We start from the raw sequence: 24,941 nt of genomic DNA, 5'->3' as shown, positions 1-24,941 counted from the left end.
CCCATCCTACGCCAGGATCCTGTTTGTGGACTTCAGCTCTGCCTTCAATACCATCATCCTGGCTCTGCTTCAGGACAAGCTCTCCCAGCTGAACGTGCCTGACTCCACCTGCAGGTGGATTACAGACTTCCTGTCTGACAGGAAGCAGTGTGTTAAGCTGGGAACACACGTCTCTGACTCCCCGGTCAATCAGCACCGGATCTCCTCAGGGCTGCGTCCTTTCTCCTCTACTCTTCTCCCTGTACACCAACAGCTGCACCTCCAGTCATGAGCCCGTCAAACTCCTGAAGTTTGCAGACGACACCACCCTAATTGGGCTCATCTCTGGTTGGGATGAGTCTGACTATAGGTGGGAAGCTGACAACCTGGTGCAGCCAGAACAACTTGGATCTCATTGCTCTGGAGACAGTGGAGATGGTTGTGGACTTTAGGAAGAAAACAGCCCCACTCACCCCCATCACCCTGTGCAACTCCCGTTATCACCGTGAAGTCCTTCCGCTTTCTGGGCACCATCCTCTCCCAGGACCTCAAGTGGGGAACTGAACATCAGCTCCCTCACCAAGAAAGCACAACAGAGGATTTACTTCCTGCAGGCAGCTGAATAAGTTCAACCTGCCAAAGACAATGATGGTGCACTTCAACTCAGCCATCATTGAGTCCATCCTCACCTCATTCATCACTATCTGGTACGCTGCTGCCACTGCCAAGGACAAGAACAGACTACAGCGCATCATCCGCACTGCTGAGAAGGTGATCGGCTGAAATCTGAGTTCCCTTGAGGACCTGTACATCTCAAGGACAATGAGGCCAGTGAAGAAGATTGTGGCCAACTACTCCCACCCTGGACACTCTGTTTCAGTCACAGGCGGACCGCAGGAGGCTGCGGTCCTACAGAACCAAAACCTTATGCCATAAGAACAGTTCCTTCCCTTCCGCTACTAGCCTTATAAACAAGGCCCCCAACTGACACTGACACTCTGTCACTTATCACATACTTCACTCTCAAATTGTTAGTTGTATTTAATATTGTATAGTTCTGTCAGCATTTGTATATACAATAAAAAATATATATATGCACCTGCCCAACACAGCAAATTCCTTGTTTGTGAACACTTACTTGGCAAATAAACAGCAAATGTTTACTCCTCAACATGTCTGCAAACGCCTTTGTAAACCGAGATTTGTTAAAACGTTTGTTAACCGAGACCGTAGGTCGAACAAATCGTTTTAACAAATCGAGGCGACAAAGCGTTTGCTGACCTGTCGAGGAGTAAACATTTGGTTTCTTATATACTACAACAATACGTGGGAAGATCCCAAATCAAACACGTCGAATCTGGAGCAGACGCCATGTTGTCAGAGCAATCAGCTGCACTTGCACTGGTGACGTAACTATATCTCCAAGGCAACATATCAACAACATCAATTCGTCTTCTGTCTGCTTCAGACACTTCTTTAAAACGGGAAGCGATTGTGGGGTGTTTGCGGACCTGTGCAAAAAACATATTTGGTTGTTTTAGTTTGTTTTTTTGGCAATTTAGGCTACTTTGTTGCCGAGCAGATGCCACGTTGTTAAGGTCAATGGCTACATCTCCAAGGCAACCGCTTGTTGCTAGGTCCGTAAAAACGTTTATTTACCTCTGCGAGCTTTCAGGAGGTATATAAACTGATTTATTAACTTTTGAGAACATCTTCTGGACCAATAGGAACAGCGTATTGGTCCAATTATTACACTAGTATATAAGAAACACAATTCTGATTCTGGTCATAACACTGGCCTGATGTGCTGCAATGTCCTTTTTGGCCTTCAGCCAAAGTTGCACCATTTCTTTAACAGTGCACACCTTAGCACCCAGATAATTTACTGCATTTATTTTGTATTATAGTAATAATGTATTTTATTCAGTCTGATTGTTTCTTTTATTTGATCCTCCTGACATGAATCCTTTCTTGGCCACATTTGATGTATTCTTTATTTCTTGTCTTCTTTCTCCAAAATCCCTTAAAATCTGTTGTTTTCTTCTTTTGATTTGAAAAACCGTAACAAAGGGTCTTTCATGCATTTCAGCTCCTCCAGCTTCACCGTGACCGCCCTTCCTCTTGCGCTTGGCAACGCAATTTGCCGAGTTGCAAATCCGGAATCCAGACAGAGACATAGACAAACCGTCTCTCAATCATTGTAGACGGATTACAGTCAAAACAGTTAGTTCCAACTAAGCAATTTTACTGAATCTGAACTTATGAAAAAAATAATCAAGACTGAAGGATAGACACTTCAGAAGTACGAAGCCCCTGAAGGGACCTGTGGAAAAAAACTAAACCACTTTCTCGTTCAGACGAGAAAATAATTTGAAAATAACAAGTTATTTGCACAAAATATATTAGATAGTTTCAAGTTTACTTTCCATTTATATTTACATATATGGCTACTGCTCCTCTACATAACCCTTTATTAAATATGTGTTGTCAACGTTGCAAATTATGATGTTTGTGTATAAATAAAAGAATGCCAGCATGTTTAACAAGTCCCGTTTACCAAAACAGTTAGGTCTAAATGTACCCTACATTTAAGTGAAACGATAGACTCTCTGCTTTACTAGGGCCTATATTACTATATATATAGGCCTGTTTTACTATGGCCTATATTATCGCCTAGTGTTAGGCTTATAATATTTGTATAAATAGGCTACAAGTCAATAATAAAACAGTAGCCGACATGTAAACGATACAAGTGTCTTGAATGAAGGCAATAACAATATCTAGGCAATAGCTTATGCTATCCACACACCAGAAACTGTAACGCGTCCGGACGAGAACGTTTCCTTTTTTTTCTTTTCACAGGTCCCTTCAGGGGCTCCGTACAGAAGAGCCTGGACAGCTCCACAAGAAGTTGCAAGAGTATGAGTACTAAAACATGAGTACTAATACAGAGTATAATAGCACTGGGACTTTTAACTATACATGTATCCCTTCGCTTTGCAGTATTATAATAACCCTTAATTAAATTAACAATCATTATCTATTTTAGATTGAAAACACATTTAACTGACTACACAATAAATGGAAACAAAACAGATAAATGTACATGATACAAAGTAGCTGGCCTGCAATGTTTGGTGCTACACGCTGCAGGACATTTTAGGCGTTTTATGTGTTGTTTGACACCAAAAAATGATCAAATTAACAAACAACTCATTCTTGCTACTCTAAATGACTAAATGGCACTTATAGTCTGACATGCTTGGTTGGAACTGTTGTGAAGTGACTCTAATCGTTCTACTATAATCTTTCTACTTTAATTGGGCGACGGTTTGTCTGTGTGTCTGTCTGGATACCGGATTTCTATGGCCTCTCCTTCACCAATACTATTAGCTCTGGGAACCAGAGGCCTCCAGGTCATTATAATCTTAGACTTTCTCAAGATGATAACAAAGTAACAAAAGTATTCCATTCAAATAGCCACTGCCTAAACAGTAGTGGGATTAATGAGTCATAATCCAAGATAAAGCAGTCGCGGAGATCCAGGGATAGAGGTCCAAAAGTGCATTTATTATGCATAAAGGTACAACAAAAATATTCTCTGTTTCTTTTCAGCTATATATATATATATATCCAAAAACCTCCTTTAGTATGTTTGTGTTTCAAACAGTTTTTACAGCAAACTTGTCATATCAGCCTGTTTTCCTAAAATACATTACAAGCTTATGTAATTTTTTTGAGGGCATAAGAGGGTAAGGAGATGCTAATGTTTGTAGAGATATCTCAATTCCAGCTAAGATAAGGCCATAGAGTGACAACGTTTGCGTAGTTGTTTAAATCATCTTGTTTCGAAGGGGTTTCTTTATTAAAGGCAAGTTTTGCAAACATAGCAATTATATATCGAGATTGAAAGGATTCAAACCAAAATGTCCCACCCCCTCCCTTTAAAGTCACTCTTCCAAAACACATAAACATGCTGCCTGACTACTGACGGGAAGCAGACAAACAAGTAACCTGTTTAATCATTTCATGCAGTCTGAATGCCGTACAATCATTAGTGCTGGTCCGACCTTAATGATTGCTCGTTTTTATTATTCCTGTGACGCCTTCATATCGAACTTATTATATTTTACTGTCAAACCTTTAGATTTATTGGCTGCTATAATAATGTGAAATTTATTTTTGCGAATATGTAAAAAAAATGCTTCTCAACAACATGACCTGCTCTTCATGAGCGAAGCTAGTTCAGGCATGGCACTCGTGCAGCACGCGCCATATCACCCATAGCCGTGTTCTCAGCCCATAGGCTTAGCTTGATAGGCGGCGCTATAAAGCCGCACGCACACGCGTCCTCGATTACCTTGTGTTCTGCGCTGCTGCCATTGCTGGTCGCTCCCCATTCTCTGTGTTGTGTTAGCCTGTCTGTCGTTCGTGTTTCCCTGTCCGTCTCTTCGGTCCTGGACGGTGTGTGCGTGTTTTGGGGATCTGAACGAAGGTTTCGATGATTCTCCATCCGAGGAGCCCTGCACCGATGGGGTCGGTGGAAACTCGGGGCGCCGAGTCAGGCGCAGTTCCCGTTTGGCCTTGTCGGACAACAAAAAGGACTGTCCGTTGTACAACATGGGGTTCGGCCACTAGGAGCTGTTTGTTCCTCGAGTGCGTCGAGGCCGTTCCATCCGCTCCCCTGCATGCTGCCCGGGGAAGGCTCCGGCGAAGGGCGGCTCCGATTCCCGTTTTGCTGTTGTGCTGTCCAAAGGGGGCTCGCGTTCAGGAGCCGACCACGAGCACTCGCGGCATGTCTGGCATATCCGAGGAGCGACATTTGCAGGTACTGTAGTGAATCACGTTCAGGTTTTCTCAGGTGCACTGACCTGTTGGACAGGTGTCAGATCGATTGCGGGGTGTAGGGTTGGATATATCAAGGTGCAAGGACAATGCAATGTGCACGCTTTTCAGTCTACAATAATGGGAGCATTAATGCTTTGCTGCACAAGCCCGCATTCGAAGAAGCAGCCAGAGTTCGCTAGGTAGCTACTAGCCATTAGTAGTGTTACTGTTACTAAGCTGCCCTGTTTGGCACTGCTTGACCGAGCCCAGCGGAAGTGCTAGCTGTATTCGCGCCGTTTAAATTGGTTGTTAGAATTGTGGAGCAGATCCAATCTACTCGCTCGTGTTTGATGACGTTCATTCAATTCCGAGCAGCGGTATGATGACTACAGCGGAAGCACTGGAGTACATCGTCCTAGTGACATTTTAAGTAGCCTAACAATGGAGACTGCAAACGTTGTTGGTTAATAGCAGTAATAGTTTAATAGGATGTGTCCTGTAAAGGAATTAATCTATGATGCTAATCCTGCTGCTATTTCATATACTACTAGTTATGTCTCTTACTTATTAGAGACGCAGCTTAAGGTCCCATGACCTGTTTTGGATGCTTATACAGGCCTTAGTGGTCACCTAATATTGTAGCCTATCTGGTCTACGGTCATTTGCACGCATGTTGTCTTATGACATCATAAGAGGAACATTTTCAATTGGCGCATTGAGCTTCATTTTCTCAAGGCAGAGAAGAATACCCTGGCCCGGTTACACCTTTAGATATACCAATGTGTACTGACAATGCTGAACACGTGTCTGATGTAATCAATGCGTCAGAAAATGAGTAACGATAATGATGAACCGAGAAGCTTGTGAGACGGTCTGCATGAATCCAGCTATACTGATTGCAATAGGTATCTGCATGCTGCAGGTAGCCTGCAGGGACGCTTCCCCGATCTGTGACCTTGTCAAAGGGCAAGTGAATACCGTCAACCCCTGCCTAGCTTCAATATTCTTATACATACCATGATGCGTTCTCTGTGAGCCCTCTGCCTGTAAACATGTCTGTGCTGTGCCCTTTGCAGGGTGCACCGTTTCGAGTCCCGCAAGCTGCAACCGTGTCCATCAAAGCATTGGTGGCAGGTGTCCAGTACGTTCGCTCTGTGGATCCTTCATCATGCAGCCTTCTGGGGAGCCCGTCTATCCATCTTGCAATGAGCGGTGCACGGAAGCAGTGGGCTGAAAGCAGACAAACGTCTTCCTAACACTCCCCCTTTTAAAAGAAGCCGAGCGGGCGCTCAGGAAGCCGAGCGGGTCTGAGACCTCCGGTGACCAATGTGGTCCGCATGTGTCCTGTGGTTGGGTGGCTTTATACAATGCAATGTTAGTATGTCTCTTCGGATCTCCATGCAGCCGTGGTGATCCGCAGACGTCCTCTGATGCACTACGTCGCTATCAGAATCCAGTGTCTACATGGAGACGTCCGTTTAGATGCCCTGGGAACAGCGGATGCACCGCTGACACATTTGTCTCACACATAGCCGTAGTCATTGTAATAATGGCATGACCTGGGTATCTGGAAACGCCTTGTTTTGTCGCTAGTAACAGTGGGATGTCATGTGGTCCTCCTGAGGCTCAGGAGGAGCGACGCCCCGCTCTACACATAGTATAGACTGGCGGAGTGTCTGTGTTTTGGGGATTTAACTTGTTGCTCCCTGCCTCATTTCATGCATGCTACCGAATTTTGTTGCAGTTCTACCAGAGTTCCACTGGATGTGATCGCGGTCAAGTGCAAAATGAATGGGAGTCTATGGAGCTAAACGGCTAAATTTGTCTCCTTCACCTGATGTTTGTTGAGAAATCTCAGATTTGATTGTAGTTTTTGCATGTTCAACATGGATTATAGGTCAAAATTTGAATGAACGAGTACTTATGTCCTTTCGATTTCTTACAGGGTGAGTCGTTGTTGCCCATAACACGCGTGTGCGTGCGCTATAAAGCCGCACGCACACGCGTCCTCGATTACCTTGTGTTCTGCGCTGCTGCCACCCACCACCATCCCCTTCTCCCCTGTGTTGTCTGTCTCGTGGGGGATTTAACTTGTTGCTTCCTGCCTCGTGTCATGCATGCTGCAGTGAAGGCAGGGAGTGCTTCCCCATGTACATCCATTCCGCCAATGTTAAACCATTTGTCATGTGTATGAATAAATGGTGAAATCAATCACGTGAGTGTCTTGACTGAACTCTAATTAAATGCAATATGACTGAATGCTTTCAAACATCAGTAGAAGAGGAACATTTTCTGGGCAAGTTTGAGTCATAATTTATTATGCCCAATTTTAAATTTGATGCAACTATCAACTATGTGAACCACAAATTGCCTCAACCTCTTGCACTCAGGAAGATTAAAAGAGAACCCGGTTTAATTCTATACTTTCACTCTCAGTACTTTGAAGTGTAAACAAGAAGCCACAAATGTATGTTGTATGCTTTTTAATTTATGCAATTTTCTTAAATAAGTATACATATTTATTTAAAAGATACAGGAATAACAGTTGTAAAATGTATACCCATGAAAACGAGTCTTTCTCCAAATATTTGGATATGATATAGTTAAACAAACTACCCCAGCCGGGGCAACCGCAAGCCCACTTAAAAATGTCCCCAGAAATTGTACCCTCTAGTTCAGTAATCATTTAGTATTTAACCCTTGTGTTATCTTCGGGTCATTCTGACCCATCAGTCATTGTGACCCACCGTCGTATTGCGACAACTTTACCGCATACAAAAACAAAGTGAAGCATTTTCTTTTAACCGTCGGGTTGTCTCAGACCCCCCACATTGCAAAGGTTAAAAGAGAATTATTTTTATTTGTTTTTGTATTGGGTAAAATTGGGTAAACACAACGATGGTTCGTTATGAACCTTTGGGTAATGTGACCCGAAGGCAGCACAAGGGTTAAGGTAAAGGCTTATCCTACATATGTTTTAGTTTTCTAGAAGTATATTCAATTGGTTAGTGAGCATGTGCATTATTATTACGACACATGAGTGATGAACAGTTAAGAGTTGAAGGATGCTATATAGTGTGGAAGCATTTTGACAATCGTTTGGTTGTAATTCTGTGTATTGTTAGTGAAACAGCTATTCTACTGGAGTATACTTGTCTTCAAAAAAGAAAAGGATTACTTTGACCATTTTGTTTGAACTGCTACTTGTATTGAACACGATTTTAGGAGTTAACAGCGGGCTTCTGAGAGTAGCCTGCTAGCTGTTTGTTCAAGGATGGCAATTCAGAATTGTGCAAACCCATGATAAGTAAAACATGTCAAAACATCAAAAGTTCTAACCATTCAGCAATGTCAGAGCTTTGGAAAAAACAATTGCTTAGAAAAAGGAAAATTTGTCACTACAATATGCAATAGTAAAAAAAGGGTGATTTACACACACCTCACTACAAAGTAAAACAGAATGTGAGCTTGAAAGTGTAGCAAGTCCATTAGGTAGTCCCAAAATAGTTAATACTCCAAGACAAACATAAATATATAGTTCATAAAAATATAGTTCTGTTAACTATATGATTATAATCCTACAAGGCAGAAATAACCTACCCACCTCAGTGCCTGTGTCCTCCAGCAGTAAATCACTGGCTACAGCATAGAATTCCATTGTCTCCTCACCCTTTTCCATCTGCACTGACAGCCTATGATGAGAAAGCCATCATACACTGCATGACTGAATGGAACCACTTGTGTAATGCCTCTTGAACTGTGCCTATCTATATTGTTTGGCAAGACTTGAAAATGACAGATGAACAAACTATTAGCCTCAGGTGATAGGCAACAGCTGTTAGCTGAGTTGGTTAGCTCAGTGTTGAAAGAATGAATCATGTTGCAGCTTTTCAACACGATCAGTTGATAGTATGACTGAATGCATTGACTTACACTGCAGGTCTGACAGAGGCTTGAAGATTCAGTCTCAGAGGTTTCAGATCCCGGCCCTGTGCTCGCTGAACTTTTCCTGAGACACAGGAAGCCACCTGAGGTATGTCAGAATATAGCAAAAGTAAGCTTATTGGTTGACATTTTGTATTTTTCTAGTCATAGGGCCTCAAATAGTCTACCACAAAAACATGATACAATATCAAAACGTTATCTAAAGAAATGATTACATTGTGTGAGACACTGACTTATGACTTAGGGAATGTTGGCATTGTGTGAACTTTTTAACATGTTAAATACATTTTGGCCATATGTAAGGTTTTCATTCATAGAATTGGTATTAATCCAAGTATCAACCTAAAAGACAAGCAGGCCTTTAAAGGTACCTTGAAGTCCAGACTCATAAATCCCAGAGCAAAGCCCACACAATCTGGGTTGCTATGCATTCCTGTAATAGTCAGAGGAGTGAAGGACACATGAATAGTGCTGGAACCCCCTGCTGGAACCACCTAGAACAACAATTAGAACAGTGTCAGTTTGTTTGCAGCAAGATAGTTTTTTTGTCAGACAACTATTTTCTTTGCAAACAGAAACAGAAAAGATTTGCTCAATTTCAAACAGAAGATGCTTTTAAAGTTTAAAATGCAAAATATATACATTTAAACATAACGTTTTGCATTTAAAAATAAATGTATTATTCAGAGACCAACACGGGTAAAAAGTTTTGACGCAAAAAAAGAAAGAAAAAAAGTTGCAATAAAATATAACAATTATCAAGATTAAAACAATATGCATACCAATTACAAATAATTATATTTCATACAAAAACATAAACAACTTTAAAGGTTGCAGTTGCCCTCATGCTGTCTAATGGTTTACTCTCTGTGACTTTTGTTGTGTTTTAGCAAATTTTGGTCTATTTTTTGTATAATGGCTAAGTCTATAACTTTAAAGCCACTGAGGGGCTGCTATCTGGACTTAAAAACAAACAGTCTATTGCTAGTAAAATAGCTGACGCGCTCTCTTCTCACTCACACTGGCTGAGCGGTTAGGTAATCGGGCTAGTAATCTGAAATTAACAGTTCGATTCCTGCCCGTGCAAAATGACGTTGTGTCCTTGGGCAAGGCACTTCACCCTACTTGCCTTGGGGGAATGTCCCTGTACTTACTGTAAGTCGCTCTGGATAAGAGCGTCGGCTAAATGACTAAATGTAAATGTGTCCAATTAAGCTCCAACAACCAAACACTTACATCCACTTGAGCGTTTACCGTGTGTAAAGATCATAGACTTATATATTAATAGACACAGCTACTTCTGTCTTCCAAGATGGCATCCCCATTCATTTCTATGAAAAGTGCTCAGTGGCGCAGTGAGGCAAGCCAGAGCGCAAAATGGACCGCTCCATCTTTCCAGTTCCGGCTCTTCCGGTCCAGCGTTAAACAGTGGCTCGCTTTTTTCCTAGCTCCGAGACTTGTGCGCCATTGCAACTAGCTGTACACGTCATACTTTGCGACAACCAGTCGCGAGCATAGACTTATATCAGAGAATGTCTCATATGGGGAGAACTCCCACTCTCGGGAAACTTCCGGGTTCTGCAGCTCCACTCTAGTTCCATATGAGGGCGCTAACGGTCGAGTACAGAATAAATGGAGCTATACCCCTCAAAATCCACTTTTCTCAGGATATAATTCTTTGTCTAGTAATTTGAATGTTGAATTCAAAAGGGGAGGTAAAAAAAATACACACTGCTGGGTTTTAGATTTTTTAAAAGTTGCCTATTGTTCTACAAAGCCTTTTAAAATGTCAATGACGTCATACACATTGTACGGCCAGAGATACCGCATTACGGCAAGCTCTGGTCACTTCCTTTTTTCTCTCGAGGCATCGACAACACAGCTGACAGGTTAGGCTCTCCCTGTCAATACACATGCTAGAAAGAGTTTTGGCTTGCTAATGTTGTTGTTAATGTTGCTAATGCTCTGACATTCTGATCTCACTTCGGATGCCATCAAGCGGGATCTCTGGTTGTAGTCAGTCCTTCACTAACCAATCAACTTTCATTAGCAGAATGCTAGCGTGTTATGGGCAACAACGACTCACCCTGTAAGAAATCGAAAGGGCATAAGTACTCATTCATTCAAATTTTGACCTATAATTCATGTTGAACATGCAAAAACTACAATCAAATCTGAGATTTCTCAACAAACATCAGGTGAAAGAGACATTTAGCCGTTTAGCTCCATAGGCTCCCATTCATTTTGCACTTGACCGCGATCACATCCAGTGGAACTCTGGTAGAACTGCAACAAAATTCGGTACAATGGGGCTCAATAGGGAGTGGGCAGGCTCTCCTTAAACAGGCTCTGCTTATATGGTCGCGAGCGTGTGAGCTAAGGCATTGCAGTGGCAGAATGGGGTACAAGTCCGATAAGAATCAGAGACATGATGCAAACTTTATGGAAATGTATGCTGTCACTGTATAGTATTCCTTTCACTTGGTTTTAAGAAATCGGCTATAGGGCTAAATATAGGGCTATTCTAGATGGAACTCATCACGTTGTTTTTTTTCTTTGTGATTTGAGTATGATTTCCAACGCATTGTATCGGATTAAATAAACTGTTAACCTGAACACCTAGCTCCGTCGTTGTTCTCGCCAGGCAAAGAAAGCTTAATAGTTATTTTGGTAACAGAAATCTTCCATAATGCAGACTTACCATAGCTTACTGTCAACTTTATATTCAAACGAAAGGCCACGAAATTCACACTGCCTTCAATTTAAAATCAGTGTACAAATGTGGCCTGTGTTTTATATGTTCAACCTACAAAACCAAACACCAATTAATGGATATAACGTGATCTAACAAGACTTGGTAATAATGTAATAAATAAAAGCTACAGAAGTGTGTCTAAAATATATTTTATTGAACATTTGTCTTTGAAAGGAGCATATTAACAGAACTATATACAATACGTTTTCATCAGATATACAGTTAGGTCCATAAATATTTGGACATTGACACAATTTTCATCATTTTGGCTCTGTATACCACCACAATGGATTTGAAATGAAACAATCAATATGTGCTTTAAGTGCAGACTTTCAGCTTTAATTTCAGGGTATTTACATCCAAATCAGGTTAACGGTGTAGGAATTACAACACATTTGATATGTGCCCCCCCTTTTTAAGGGACCAAAAGTAATTGGACAATTGGCTGCTCAGCTGTTCCATGGCCAGGTGTATGTTATTCCCTCATAAAGGGAGTTCGTTATTTCATTGACAAGGAGCAGATAAAAGGTCTACAGTTCATTTCAAGTATGGTATTTGTGTTTGGAATCTGTTGCTGTCAACTCTCAATTAAAGTCCAAAGAGCTGTCACCATCAGTGAAGCAAGCCATCGTTAGGCTGAAAAATCAAAACAAACCTATCAGAGAGATAGCAAAAACATTAGGTGTGGCCAAATCAACTGTTTGGTACATTCTTAAAAAGAAAGAACGCACTGGTGAGCTCAGCAACACCAAAAGACCCGGAAGACCACGGAAAACAACTGTGGTGGATGACAGAAGAATTCTTTCCCTGGTGAAGAAAAACCCCTTCACAACAGTTGGCCAGATCAAGAACACTCTCCAGGAGGTAGGCGTATCTGTGTCAAAGTCAACAATTAAGAGAAGACTTCACCAGAGTAAATACAGAGGGTTCACCACAAGATGTAAACCATAGGTGAGTCTCAAAAACAGGAAGACCAGATAGAGTTTGCCAAAAAACATCTAAAAGAGCCTGTACAGTTCTGGAACAACATCCTATGGACAGATGAGACCAAGATCAACTTGTACCAGAATGATGGGAAGAGAAGAGTATGGAGAAGGGAAGGAACTGCTCATGATCCAAAGCATACCACCTCATCAGTGAAGCATGGTGGAGGTAGTGTTATGGCGTGGGCATGTATGGCTGCCAATGGAACTGGTTCCCTTGTATTTATCGATGATGTGACTGCTGACAAAAGCAGTAGGATGAATTCTGAAGTGTTTCGGGCAATATTATCTGCTCAGATTCAGACAAATGCTTCAGAACTCATAGGACGGCGCTTCACAGTGCAGATCGACAATGACCCGAAGCATACTGCGAAAGCAACCAAAGAGTTTTTTAAGGCAAAGAAGTGGAATGTTCTGCAATGGCCAAGTCAATCACCTGACCTAAATCCAATTGAGCATGCATTTCACTTGCTAAAGACAAAACTGAAGGGAAAATGCCCCAAGAACAAGCAGGAACTGAAGACAGTTGCAGTAGAGGCCTGGCAGAGCATCACCAGGGACGAAACCCAGCGTCTGGTGATGTCTATGGGTTCCAGACTTCAGGCTGTCATTGACTGCAAAGGATTTGCAACCAAGTATTAAAAGTGACAATTAGATTTATGATTATGTTAGTTTGTCCAATTATTTTTGGTCCCTTAACCCTCGTGCTGCCTTCGGGTCACATGACCCAAAGGTTCATAACGAACCATCGTTGTGTTTACCCAATTTTACCCAATACAAAAACAAATACAAATAATTTTCTTTTAACCATCGCAATGTGGGGGGTCTGAGACAGCCCAACGGTTAAAAGAAAATGATTCACTTTGTTTTGGTATGCGGTAAAGTTGTCGCAATACGACGGTGGGTCACAATGACTGATGGGTCAGAATGACCCGAAGATAACACAAGGGTTAAAAAGCAAAGTTCCTGCAGCCAACTCATCCATTTCTTAGCAACTGACTCAGGTATGGTTTCATCCCAGCTGAGTGATCTCCTGCACAGATCCCTTAAGATTTGTGCAGGAGATAGACAACACAACAGGACTCAGGATACCAAGAGGATCATATATGGAGCTAACTGTTGAGAGAATTCCTCTTCTGGTAAGTGGTCTGTTCTTGATCACGATCTTGAACCTCAAGGTATCTGACTGAATGCACCATTGCACACCAAGCACCCTCTCCACAGGCAGCACATCCTGGTCCAAGTCCAACCTTTTCATGTCCTTAGCTCTCTGTCGTTCAGGTATGGCAGCCAGAACGCCCCGTCTGTTGCTTACCCATTTTGTAAGCTGAAATCCACCTTTAGCACAGATGGAGACAAGGTTATGATGAAGATATACCGCTTCATCTTCTGAAGCCACTGACACCAGGCAATCATCAACGTAAAAGCAATGTAGAACTTTATCCACTGCTTCCCGGCTGAACTGTTCTTTATTGTCCTCTGAGCATTTTCTGAGGGCAAAATTGGCACAGCTGGGAGACGATGTTGCCCCAAAGAGATGCACCATCATCCTGAAGTCAAAGAGGTCTTGTTTTAAATCCCCATCGGGCCACAAGAGAAACCTCAACAGATCAGCATCGTCAGCTGGTACCCTCACCTGGTGAAACATGGCTTCAACATCTGCCATGATCACCACTGGTTCTTTCCTGAATCTGGTCACCACTCCAATCAATGAACTTGTAAGGTCCGGTCCCTGTAGGAGCTGTGCGTTGAGAGATGTTCCCTGGAAACTCGCCCCACAGTCAAAGACGACTCTGAGGGTTCCTTTTGTAGGATGGTAAACCCCGTGGTGCGGGATGTACCACACCTTTCCATCCCTGCGTTCCACTTCACCTTCAGGCACTCTTTCTGCATAACCTTTAGCAACAAGATCATTCATGAAGGCAATATATTCTGCATGAAATGCTGAATCCTTCTGAAGCCTCCTTTTCAGTTGCAAAGCACGCTGCCCAATACTTCTCTTGTTAATTGGCATGCTAAGCTCTTTTTTCCTCAATGGCAAACTGATCTGGTAGTGACCATTCACGTGTCTTGCTGAGTTTGTGACTAACTCCATGAACTTGTGATCTTCTCTTGACATTCCAGGTTGCTCATCCACACGGCATTCAGGGAAATCTGTCTTAAACTGCTGCTGCCAGAGTTCCTCCAAGTTCACAATTGACACTGTTTACTGAAAACTCTGGCTGCTCGTAAGTCCTTTCGTTCCCACTGTCTCCTTTTGTGGTCCATTCACAGTCCAGCCCAACATTGTCCTGATTGCGTAGGGTCCACCATTAACACTGCTAATCACTTGCAATAGTTCCAAAGCATTAGGGACATTTGTTCCTATTAGCAGCTCAATCCCTGCATCAATCTCAGGCAAATGGACCTGTTTCAAATGAGGCCATCCCTGAAAATCACTTTGTTTTGGAATGTTTCCCATGTGGACAGGCAAGCTTTCCTGTGTGTAAGTTTTGGGTAATTCGCAGAAGTTGTCCTGTTCTAAACCAGCCACCTCCAGTCCTGACATGATATGGCTTCTCACCACTTTCTCTTGACCCATGGTCCGCAAGAGAATGTGTGACTTTTTTCCTGTGAGGCCAAGCTTGTGCATCAAACCATCTGTACAGAACACCGCTGTACTTCCTTGGTCCAAGAAAGCATAGGTGATGATTTTCTTGCTGCCCTTCTTTGATTTAATTTGCACAGGGACTATGTGAAGTTTACAAGCATGATCTCCAGCCCCGGTAAGACTACCTGACACCATAGCGCTGTCCACTGCTACCTCTGATTTCCTCATTGCTTGTTCAGAGTCTATTCCCCATTCTTTTGGATGAATGTGGAGTATGCGTGGATGTTTGAGACCACATTTTTCACAGGAAATCCTTTTTCTGCAATCCTTGCTGACGTGTCCAATACACAATACGAGTCTCGGTGTAATCCTGGACTCCAGCTCAATCCAGATTTGAATTTCAACTCTCACATTAATAAAGTGACAAACAGCTTTCTTTCACCTGAGCAATATAGCAAAGGTACGACTATTCATAAACCAAAATGATGCAGAGAAGTTAATTCATGCTTTTATATCCAGCCGGCTGGACTACTGTAGCGCACTTTTCACTGGTCTTCCCAAGAAAACCACTGAAAGACTACAGCTCATTCAAAATTCTGCAGCTAGATTATTAACCAAAACTAAAAGGAGAGAACACATTAGTCCTGTCCTAGCTACTTTACACTGGCTCCCCGTTACCTTCAGAATTGACTTTAAGGTCCTTTTCCTCACATATAAAGCTCTACACGGACAAGGACCTAGCTACATTGCTAACTCCCTTATAAACTACACACCAGCTATACACTGCGATCATCAAATGCAGGCCTATTAGAGGTCACCAGAAGCAGTCATAAGAAGATTGGTGATTCAGCCTTTGTCAATTACGCCCCAAAACTATGGAACAAATTACCCATAAATATTAGGGAAGCAAATACGCTAGACAGTTTTAAGAGAGAGCTTAAAACCTACCTTTTTACAGAAGCATTTAAGTAATTTTATCTCAGAAGGGTTTTACTACTTTTATTAGTTATATTATTGTTTTTATAATTTGCTATTTTAATTATTACTTTTATCACTTGTATTATTGTTTTTATTGATTTTATGTAAAGTACCTTGAGCTACAATTCTTGTATGAAATGTGCTATATAAATAAAGTCTTACTTACTTACAAACAGCCAAAACAGACACCTTTTCCTCTCAAGAAGCCCATCTTCTCTTTGTGAGTTATCTTCTCTAACTGGGGACACAAATCCAATGTGTGTCCTCCTCCACAACAAATACACGTCCTTCTTGTGGTTGGAATATGTTCCTTTACTTTGGCTCCAAGTTGAGTTTTGCTTTTCACAGGGGCTACCGTGGTAGCAAAGCTAGTTTTATTCCAGGGTGAGTCTGTGATTTGAATTCGTTGGCACTGTCACTGAGGGAGCATCCTGTATATTTCCAAACACTGGATCAGTTAAGATTTTCACTTGTCTCAATGAAGTTGTAAATGTCAATGAATGTAGCCTTCTGACTGCTCCTCTCCTGCAGCTCACAGGCTATGGTTCTCCATTTGTCCCTTATTTTGTAAGGCAACTTCTTTATGATGGTCTGCAGATTTTCTGGCATGTTTAGCTCATGCTAATATCCACCTCTTCCATGTGATAGAACAGCCTCTGAGGAAGACACGTAGTCTTGAAGGGCTTTAACATCTTCCGTTTTGATGGGAGGCCATGAAACAGCCCTTTCCATATATGCAGATGCCACTTTCTGCTCTGTAATGGACACAGCCTGCGTTGGTGGTTGAGGATCATCCACTAATGGAATGTAAAGCCCCCCTTCAGTGTTTGCAAACGGAGCCTTATGGAGCAATTCCTCAGGTTCACTCAGCCATTGTTCAACAACGTCCTTAAATGTGTTGCTGTATGCCACAATGCTGGCAAACCATTCATTTTGTGTACGTAGTTCATCCTCTGGGAGTAAAGGAATCAACATGTTATGTGTCATGTAGGCATTGTCGCAAAGCTGAAATAAAGTCTCCAAATGGGTTTGCACTTGTGAGATGTTTTTCTTTCTGTTCATAAGCGATTTCATCTCTGGTATGAGCCCTTTGATTTTATTCACAAAGAGTTTGCGTTCCTGCTGAATCTTCTCAATTCTATTCACCATGGCCTCGGCGGTGAGTTTAGTTTCTCTTTTCCTCCGTTCCTCCATGATTCCTCCGTTGTTTTCTTTTCGAACTTAGTTTATTCAGTCCAACTCATTCGACACATAGTGACGACCATTACCCTGAGGCGAAGCGGAGAATTTCGATCTGACAGCACGGAGGTAGATCAGCGTCGGGAAGGAGCGTTTCAACTCTCAATCCATCAGGCAATCGTCCCCAATGGGTGAACAGCAGTGCACATGCAAGCCGCATTCCTTCCAGCAACAAACAGCTCCTACCTTTGTGATTCACCTCCGATCGTCGCTTATTCCTTCATCCGTGATCCCGTGCACCTTCTGGTGATGTTTCTTCCGAATGCCGTTTTTTTTGTTGACAAAATGAAGCGACTACATGGGACAAACTAAAAGTCGCTGAGAGGCTGAGGTTGGGTTGCTTCATAGGCTGATGCGCTAGTAAAAAGAAAATATTCCCAGAGATCCAAGAAATGCGTTGACGTGACTTTTATTGCTGAAAACTATTGAAGTAGTTGAATGTTCAGAAATCATAATCAAAAGTAATTACAGCAATCTGGAAAAATTGTGATCAAAAAAGTTTGCGGTCAACAAAAAGTAAGGCGACCCATTCACCCCCTCTTCCTCCATACAAGCCCGCAAGTGCACAGGTATACAGGAGCTTTAACACTAATTGATAATTGAGTGACACCGCCCATACCCACGTGACTCCATCACACCGCAACCACACAACAGTAAACATTAATACAAAGAAATAATTCCTGGCCCCTACAATACTGTATATTTAAGTACTATAAAACGTTAATATATTGTTAAATTTCAATAATTTTCAATTTAAAAAAAACCTATATAAAGAGCCTTTCTTTTAAGTCATTTTTCAGTTTTTCAAGAATCGGTTTAGGAATCGGAATTGTTTTAAAAGTACCAGTTCGGCATCGGAATCGTAAAAATCCAAACGATACCGAACCATACGCGTGAGTGCGATTTGGGATTGCAGACTGGTCCAGATATTTAACATTCTAAAAATCTCACTGACATCGGTGACACATCTTGTTCCGTCACAGACGCGTCACCAATGTCAGTGAGATATTTAGAAAATATATAATATAGTTGAATTGTTGAAATGAATGTTGATGATGATTGTTACTCCATGACAGCAATTACTGTTTATTGTTTATAATTTTAGCCCAGTGTACAATTTAAAGTCTGTCTGGGGCCAGACGGTAGGGGGCAAGATTTATGAAATATTCAAGTTATTGTGGTGAAATATGGCCCATAGAAATGTACGGATGGAATGTTGAGGATTAGAGCTGGTGATTTCACTTTTTTTTTACTTCCCCTCCTACAGGTTAAAGTCGACGTTCAAAAATTGACTTAAACTATAGGAAAGAGAAATTACTAGTTCACCACTCGACTGCGTCTTCGGGTATGAGTCTTTTGTTAATTTTTTACGTGACTGCTAAGCTTTAGCAATTTAAGACGTTAATGGTCCTTTCACAAATTAGATTAGATATACTTTATTGATCCCTCAGAGGGTAATTGTTATGTCACAGCAGCATACATGGATACAAAGTATTAAATATAATTTAAAAGATGCACATTCTATACATTAGATAAGATTAATTAAATAAACTAAACTAAACAAAAACTAAGCTAAACCTAAACAACAGCGCAATGAATTGGGACAAAAACAACATACATACAAACAGCAGTACAGGGGTGTTATTGTTATGAGTTATTTGGCCAGAGGTGATTTATTGTAAAGTCTTATTGCAGTGAGCAGAAATGATCTACTGTATCTGTCCTTGTGACAGCGGAGCTGAAGGAGTCTATTGGAGAACGTGCTCCGCTGTCCCTGCAGTAGGTGGTGGAGAGGTGTTGGAAAAATTGAAGATGTAACACTTTTATTCTGTATAAAATGGTACTGTGTTTAGCATTGTGTGCAGAGAGGCCTACCCCCAAATCTGAACTCTAGGTAAACATACAAGACCCTTATCTTGGGGCTGAGGACTAGGAAGAAGGGGGTTTGTTTGTTTTAAAGCGATACTGTTTGACAAGGGCTAGATGGTGACGCGAGGTCTGGTGACCATTTGCTTGACACCTATGTGAAGGAGCTTTTACAAAATCAGGACCGGGGATTCTGTTTTGTTTTAATCAGGGTTGATGTCCTGAATACACACTCACATGCAAACACGCACGCACACACACGCGCCAGGTCTATGCAAGGGAGCCAATGAAGGAAGAGCCATGGGACATTTGCATGCCTTTGTTTTAACTAATCACTGTCAAGAGCGGGTCTGTTTAAATAGGTTGCTAGCACAACATGCTAGCGGACAAACTTTGTAGCACAATGGCATGTGATGTTTTCTCTCCTTGCAGCCGCAAGCAATAAAGCTTTCTTAACTTGTTCACCGACTGACTGTGCAATGCTTATTATTAATATTATAATAATAATAATACAGATTAATATTTCTGACATAATGGTCCTTCGCGCCGTATTTCAACATCCTTTCCATCATCCAGAACCAAGAACTGAAATCGTGCAGACGTGCACGACGATGGAGAACCTCACAGAAAATATGGCTGTTTAAAAAGAGGCCAGTTTTTTCTTCTTCTGGGGGATGGTGGAAAGGTGACGGAATTCTGGACTAGCTATGAGGCACAGCTTTCGGTGGACAAGGTAAGAATAAAATTGTGTATATATATATATATATATATATATATACTCGACTTTTGTGTTCCAAATTGAGAAAAAATCCACAGTGGGGTTGTTAAAGATGCACTCTGGTCCCTATCAGCTAAGACCTGGTGAGAACCCAGTGCAGCGAATATAGGGCGTCATATTTACTGAGACCCGTGATCAGTGACGTATCAGTGTTGAAAACCTATGCGGGAGCAGAAAGATCGGTGAAGTAAATAGACGTATTTTGTATGTATAGTATGTTTTGCTAAGAAATGGCGCCGGGAGATCCGGGAAGCAGAACTAGTTACGGCCTGACCGACCAGAACTGAGATATTTGAAATATATCTGAGTTTGGTGGTAGTCAAATACCTTTTGAGGACTTAAAGGATTAAAGGATACCATTCTCCCTCACGGATGGAGAATGGTAAGCGGCGTAGCTTTTGTTGGACAGGAGTGATCTCTGGACGCACCTTTACCTTGTACAAAGTTGACGACCTCTCCCAACTCTGCAACAGCAGTAGTGTGCTGCACTGCACTACTATGCATACAGTCACTTGAAATGTCCAATCTCAAAGCAGTAAAAAGATCCATGCCTAAAATTGGTGTTCCCCCTGGAACAACGTAAAGATTTGCATTGGCAGATTTGATATTGCAAGTCACATTCAGAGCTAGACAGCCAAGCACAGGTATTGGGGTCTTTGTGTATGTCATCAGACGCAGAGTAGGGCTTGTTAGCGAAAAGTCTTTGAAGTTTTATTCATAAAAGCACTGAGGTATAATGGAAACAGCAGATCCTGTGTCAATTAGTAATTTTGTATTTATACTAGTGTCACCTGATGCTTGAAGTGACACATTGCACCACAGTTTATTTGTCTGGAAATCGTTTTTATTCTCAATACTTAACACAGTGACATCTGAAACTTCTTTTACGGCGGATGCAGGCATGCTTTTGCAAACTTTACCGTAATGTCCTGTCTTGTGGCACTTGTTACAGGTAACTGACTTGGCAGGGCATGAGGAACTGTTTGCCAAGTGACTGGCTGATCCACAACGGTAGCACTTCTTTCCCGTTGAGGGATTTGCAGTTTCATTTTGCTTGGGCGCGAAACGGGAATCGTTGCGATGATGCTGCGGGGTCATTCGTTTTCCTCCGCCACGAAAAGTAGTTCCCTGGACGGCCCCAACAACTCCATCATCTTTCTCAGCCATCGCATTTGCCTCGGCAAGCACAGTTTCTATCTGGCTAGCAAGCGTGACAGATTTTTGTAAAGTCAGTGCAGATTTTAATAGCAAACGTTCTCGTATTCTTGGAACTGTTGGTTTTCTCGACTAGTTGGTCTCTAATCATGTCATCTGTCACCTCCCCAAACTCGCAGGTAGAGGCGAGCTTGCGCAGGGCAGCAATATAGTGAACAACAGACTCCCAAACGTTTTGGCTGTGTATACGGAACTTGTTCCTTTCAACCACAACGTTAACTTTGGGCATTCCACACCAATGCAGTGAGTCAAGAGTGCGCGCTTTCTTTTGTCCGCTAATTCCTACTCGGACAGTGCAGTCAAGTACGTCTCCAAAGTTCTCAGCCAGGTATCAATAGTAATTGTAGGTTCACCTGGCGATTGTAGGAACGGTAGTAGGAACGGTAGAGGTTATGTCAGGCTGAGTAGTGCCATATCCTCGTCGCCAATATGTTGTATATTAAGGTGAAAGCAAGCAACGGAGCAGACGTAGTGTAGAACTCAACTTTACTTCACTTCTTCATCAATCATACTCCATACATTTCCTCAGGTATCTCATTAACCTAGCGTAGCGCCCCTAGTGGATTGTAAGATATACCACACCAATGTTTAATTATTTTCTTGGGTCCCGAGTTGTGGGGCATATATAGAATTCTAAAAATCTTTAGGTAAGTGATTGAAAATATCTGAAATATTGACATTTGTGCATGGCTCGAAACAAGTGCGAGTGACTAGAAAATCCTTGTGGTTAAAGGGGTCATTGATTGCAAAACCGATTTTACCTTGTCATAGTTGAATAACTACAGTTCGGTGGGTAAAATGGACATACAGTGAACCTCAAAGTCCATTGACACCTCTTTCCTATCTAAATGTCACAACTTGAAACTGCAGCTGTAAAACGATCGGTTTTGAAAAAGCTGTATTTGTGACGTCACAAATATAGCATCACCTTTGTCACGCCCCAACATTTATACAGACCTGGGGTCTCATTTATAAAACTGCGTAGGATTCTTACTAAAAGTGTACGTATGCCCAAAAGCCTAAAATGGCGTACGCCAAAAAAAATTCAGATTTATAAAACCGTGCGTACGCACACCTGTAAGCAATGTTCCCTTTATAAATCACAGACTACCCACAAGTGTGCGTACGTGAATCTGCATTTTACCCTGCCCTGAACACGCCCATTTTTTACTATAAATGGTCAATGCAAAGCACCTCATGAATGCTAATCCAGTATATTAATGACCCTGGCATGCGATTGTTCTTCACGTGAATCATGGCGCATGACAACTTCTCAGACACTGTTAACCTATTGGTGGAGGCCCGAAAACCACATTATTTGGTGGCCGTTGGATCACCAATAAAAAAAAAAACAGTGCGAGTGGCGTCAACTGTGCCAGTGATACCGCAAATCGAGATACAATTTGAAAACAAAAGTGTTTTGTTATGAACAAGTAGTCTATTGAAGTCTGGACTGATAACGAGGACGTAGAGTGTAGCGATTGCGCGGGATCTTAACGACTGTATTTCCAGTTTTTGACATATGATGATATATGCACAGTATTAAAGAAATATATTTAGTTATACAATGTGTTCTGCAGTTATCTAAAGGTAGGATATGTGATGTTATCCTGTATTCCATGCAGTCGGGCTCGGGCATCTCCCCCTCCTACATCCCGTAGTGGACAATCTGATGGTGAGATATACAGCGCTGAGTTTTGATTTAAAATTTGAGTTGGATTGTAGAAGGTGTTTATGGAACAATTATCAGTCAGTACAAGCGCAAATAACAGTGCTGGATTTAATCTTCATGATAATTATGAAATAGAGTGAAAAAAACGTGTGTAAGGAAAACAAAATATATAAATATTACGAGTAATGTTCTTCCCACATTCACTTTCTGCAGTCTGACTACAGTACGGTCATCTGCATCGCCAATTCCAACTGCTTCCAAAATGTGCGTAGGCCTACGGGAGGGTCAGAGTTTGCGTGGAGGACCGATCATTCTCCCGTCAAGTTTGTTTTTTATAAATCACAACCTTTGCGTGGAAAGTGGCGTACGCACATTTTCAGCCCTGTTTTGTGCGAACGCAAGCTTTATAAATTAGACCCCAGCTCTCTGGAGTTCTGGCCCTGGATCTCAGACACTAGTTTAGCTACGCGCTGCTCTGTGTACTTCCACGCGAACATCAAAGGAGAAAGTTTGAAAGTTTTTAAAGTATATTGAAAATGGACCCTCGTAAATGCAGTGTTCCAGGCTGTACTGGCAATGCTGACAATTTTCATAATCTTACCAAGGAACCAGACACTCGACGGACATGGCTGATGTTTTTCTATGAGAAGATCCCTGTGAAGTTCGACACTCAACTATTCATTTGCTCGAACCATTTCACCAAAGACAGTTTTGAATGATAATCTTGGACAATTTAAAGAAGGATTTGCTAAGCCACTGTTGCTGAAAAGACGTGCTGTTCTGACCGTATGCTCATCACAACGCAAGCTGTAAGTATAATTTTGTCGCTAACAGTTAGCCTATTAGCAATGCTAACATCTCCTGTATCTAGCATAGGTAGAATGCTAAATACGTTTCTAAACACATCAACATACCTTACTTAGCAAATGACTCTAGCTAGACTAGCTGTAGTCGGCATTAGAAGGGAAGCTTCCGAAAAAATAGCCAGAAAATGAATAGCAGTCTAGCCTATTGCTAACGCCTGTCTAGATTATCTATTTGAAAGAACTGGAGAAAGGCAGGTGCTAGATACAGGATACGTTAGCATTGCTAATAACTGTTATTACATTATAGAATTTAATGTATTCTGTGATACAGTCCATCATGCTGTTGATGTCCTCCTCATATGGTCCACACAGCGCATACCAGTCCATGGATTTAAAGCAGTCCTGCAGTGCATCATTATCATCCTGGGTCCACCTCCTCACCGTCCTGGTGATCACAGGCTGCCTCTGCACCAGAGGAACATACTTGGGAGTCAGCAGGAGCAGGTTGTGATCCCACCTACTAAGGAGGGGAAGGGCAGTAGCACTGTATACATCCGTGACATTGGCATACAGGAGATCCAGGGTTTTATTGTTCCGTGTGGGGCAGTTCACATACTGGTGTAGAGTTGGCAGTACTTCATCCAGAGTGGTGTGGTTAAAGTCTCCAGTAACTGCCAAAAATGCACCGGGATGCTGAGTCTGCAGTTTGGACACAATGGAGTGGATGGTGTCCACTGCTGCCTCAGCGTCAGCTGATGGAGGAACGTACACAGCGATCACAATGGCGGACGAGAATTCCCTCAGCAAGTAATACGGACGCATCCCCACGGCAAGAAGTTAAATGTCCGGGCTACAGAAACGTTCCTTCACACACACATGGTCGGAATTGCACCACCTCTCGTTCACATAGACAGTGTGGCCTCCACCTTTCTTCTTACCGCTCTGTATGACGTCCCTGTCTGCCGAAAAATCCTAAAGCAGTGAAACACATAACACTGCTCTCCCGGTACTCCCTCTGAGTCTTTACCAGCGCGACAAGCTCATCCGTCTTATTGGCCAAAGACCTCACGTTCCCCATTAAAATCGCCGGTACCGATGGTTTGTGTTTCCTCCTCTTCGCCTTCAGCTTAGCTCCAGCTCTGCAACCCGACGTCTTCTCCGAATTTCTTGGGGGATTTCAGGCCTCGCTCTGGGCAGTAGTAAAGGTTTACTCAGCGCAATCAGCTGATCGCGCAAGTAAATAAAGGCGCCAGTCCACTGTGCTTGGCTCTCCGTTACAAGAAGGGAAAAAAATAACAGAAAAGACAC

The 24,941-nt window shown here is 42.2% G+C and overlaps 1 protein-coding gene across 6 annotated transcripts in view; it reads right to left on the bottom strand.

Moving 5' to 3' along the window:
* Positions 1-24,941, bottom strand: part of dlec1 (DLEC1 cilia and flagella associated protein) — a 206,508-nt gene that overhangs the window by 35,255 nt on the left and 146,312 nt on the right. For 4 of the 6 annotated variants that reach the window (XR_009932247.1, XM_062479022.1, XM_062479023.1 and 1 more), the window contains exons 31-33: positions 9,123-9,245; positions 8,740-8,834; positions 8,411-8,498 (exon numbers count right to left, since the gene is read on the bottom strand). Coding sequence is in view for 5 of the 6 variants with exons in the window: in XM_062479022.1 (XP_062335006.1) it covers positions 8,411-8,498; positions 8,740-8,834; positions 9,123-9,245 (306 nt within the window). In the remaining variant the exon portion in view is untranslated. Of the gene's footprint in view, positions 1-8,406; positions 8,499-8,739; positions 8,835-9,122; positions 9,246-24,941 lie in introns of all 6 variants that reach the window. The other 2 variants (XM_062479024.1, XM_062479025.1) reach the window with 1 other exon arrangement.

Source organism: Osmerus eperlanus, chromosome 15 (assembly GCF_963692335.1).
Source record: "Osmerus eperlanus chromosome 15, fOsmEpe2.1, whole genome shotgun sequence".
In the NCBI taxonomy this organism is placed as follows: domain Eukaryota; kingdom Metazoa; phylum Chordata; class Actinopteri; order Osmeriformes; family Osmeridae; genus Osmerus; species Osmerus eperlanus.
Note: the sequence above shows the minus strand (reverse complement) of the source record. Positions and strands in the feature narration are given on the sequence as shown.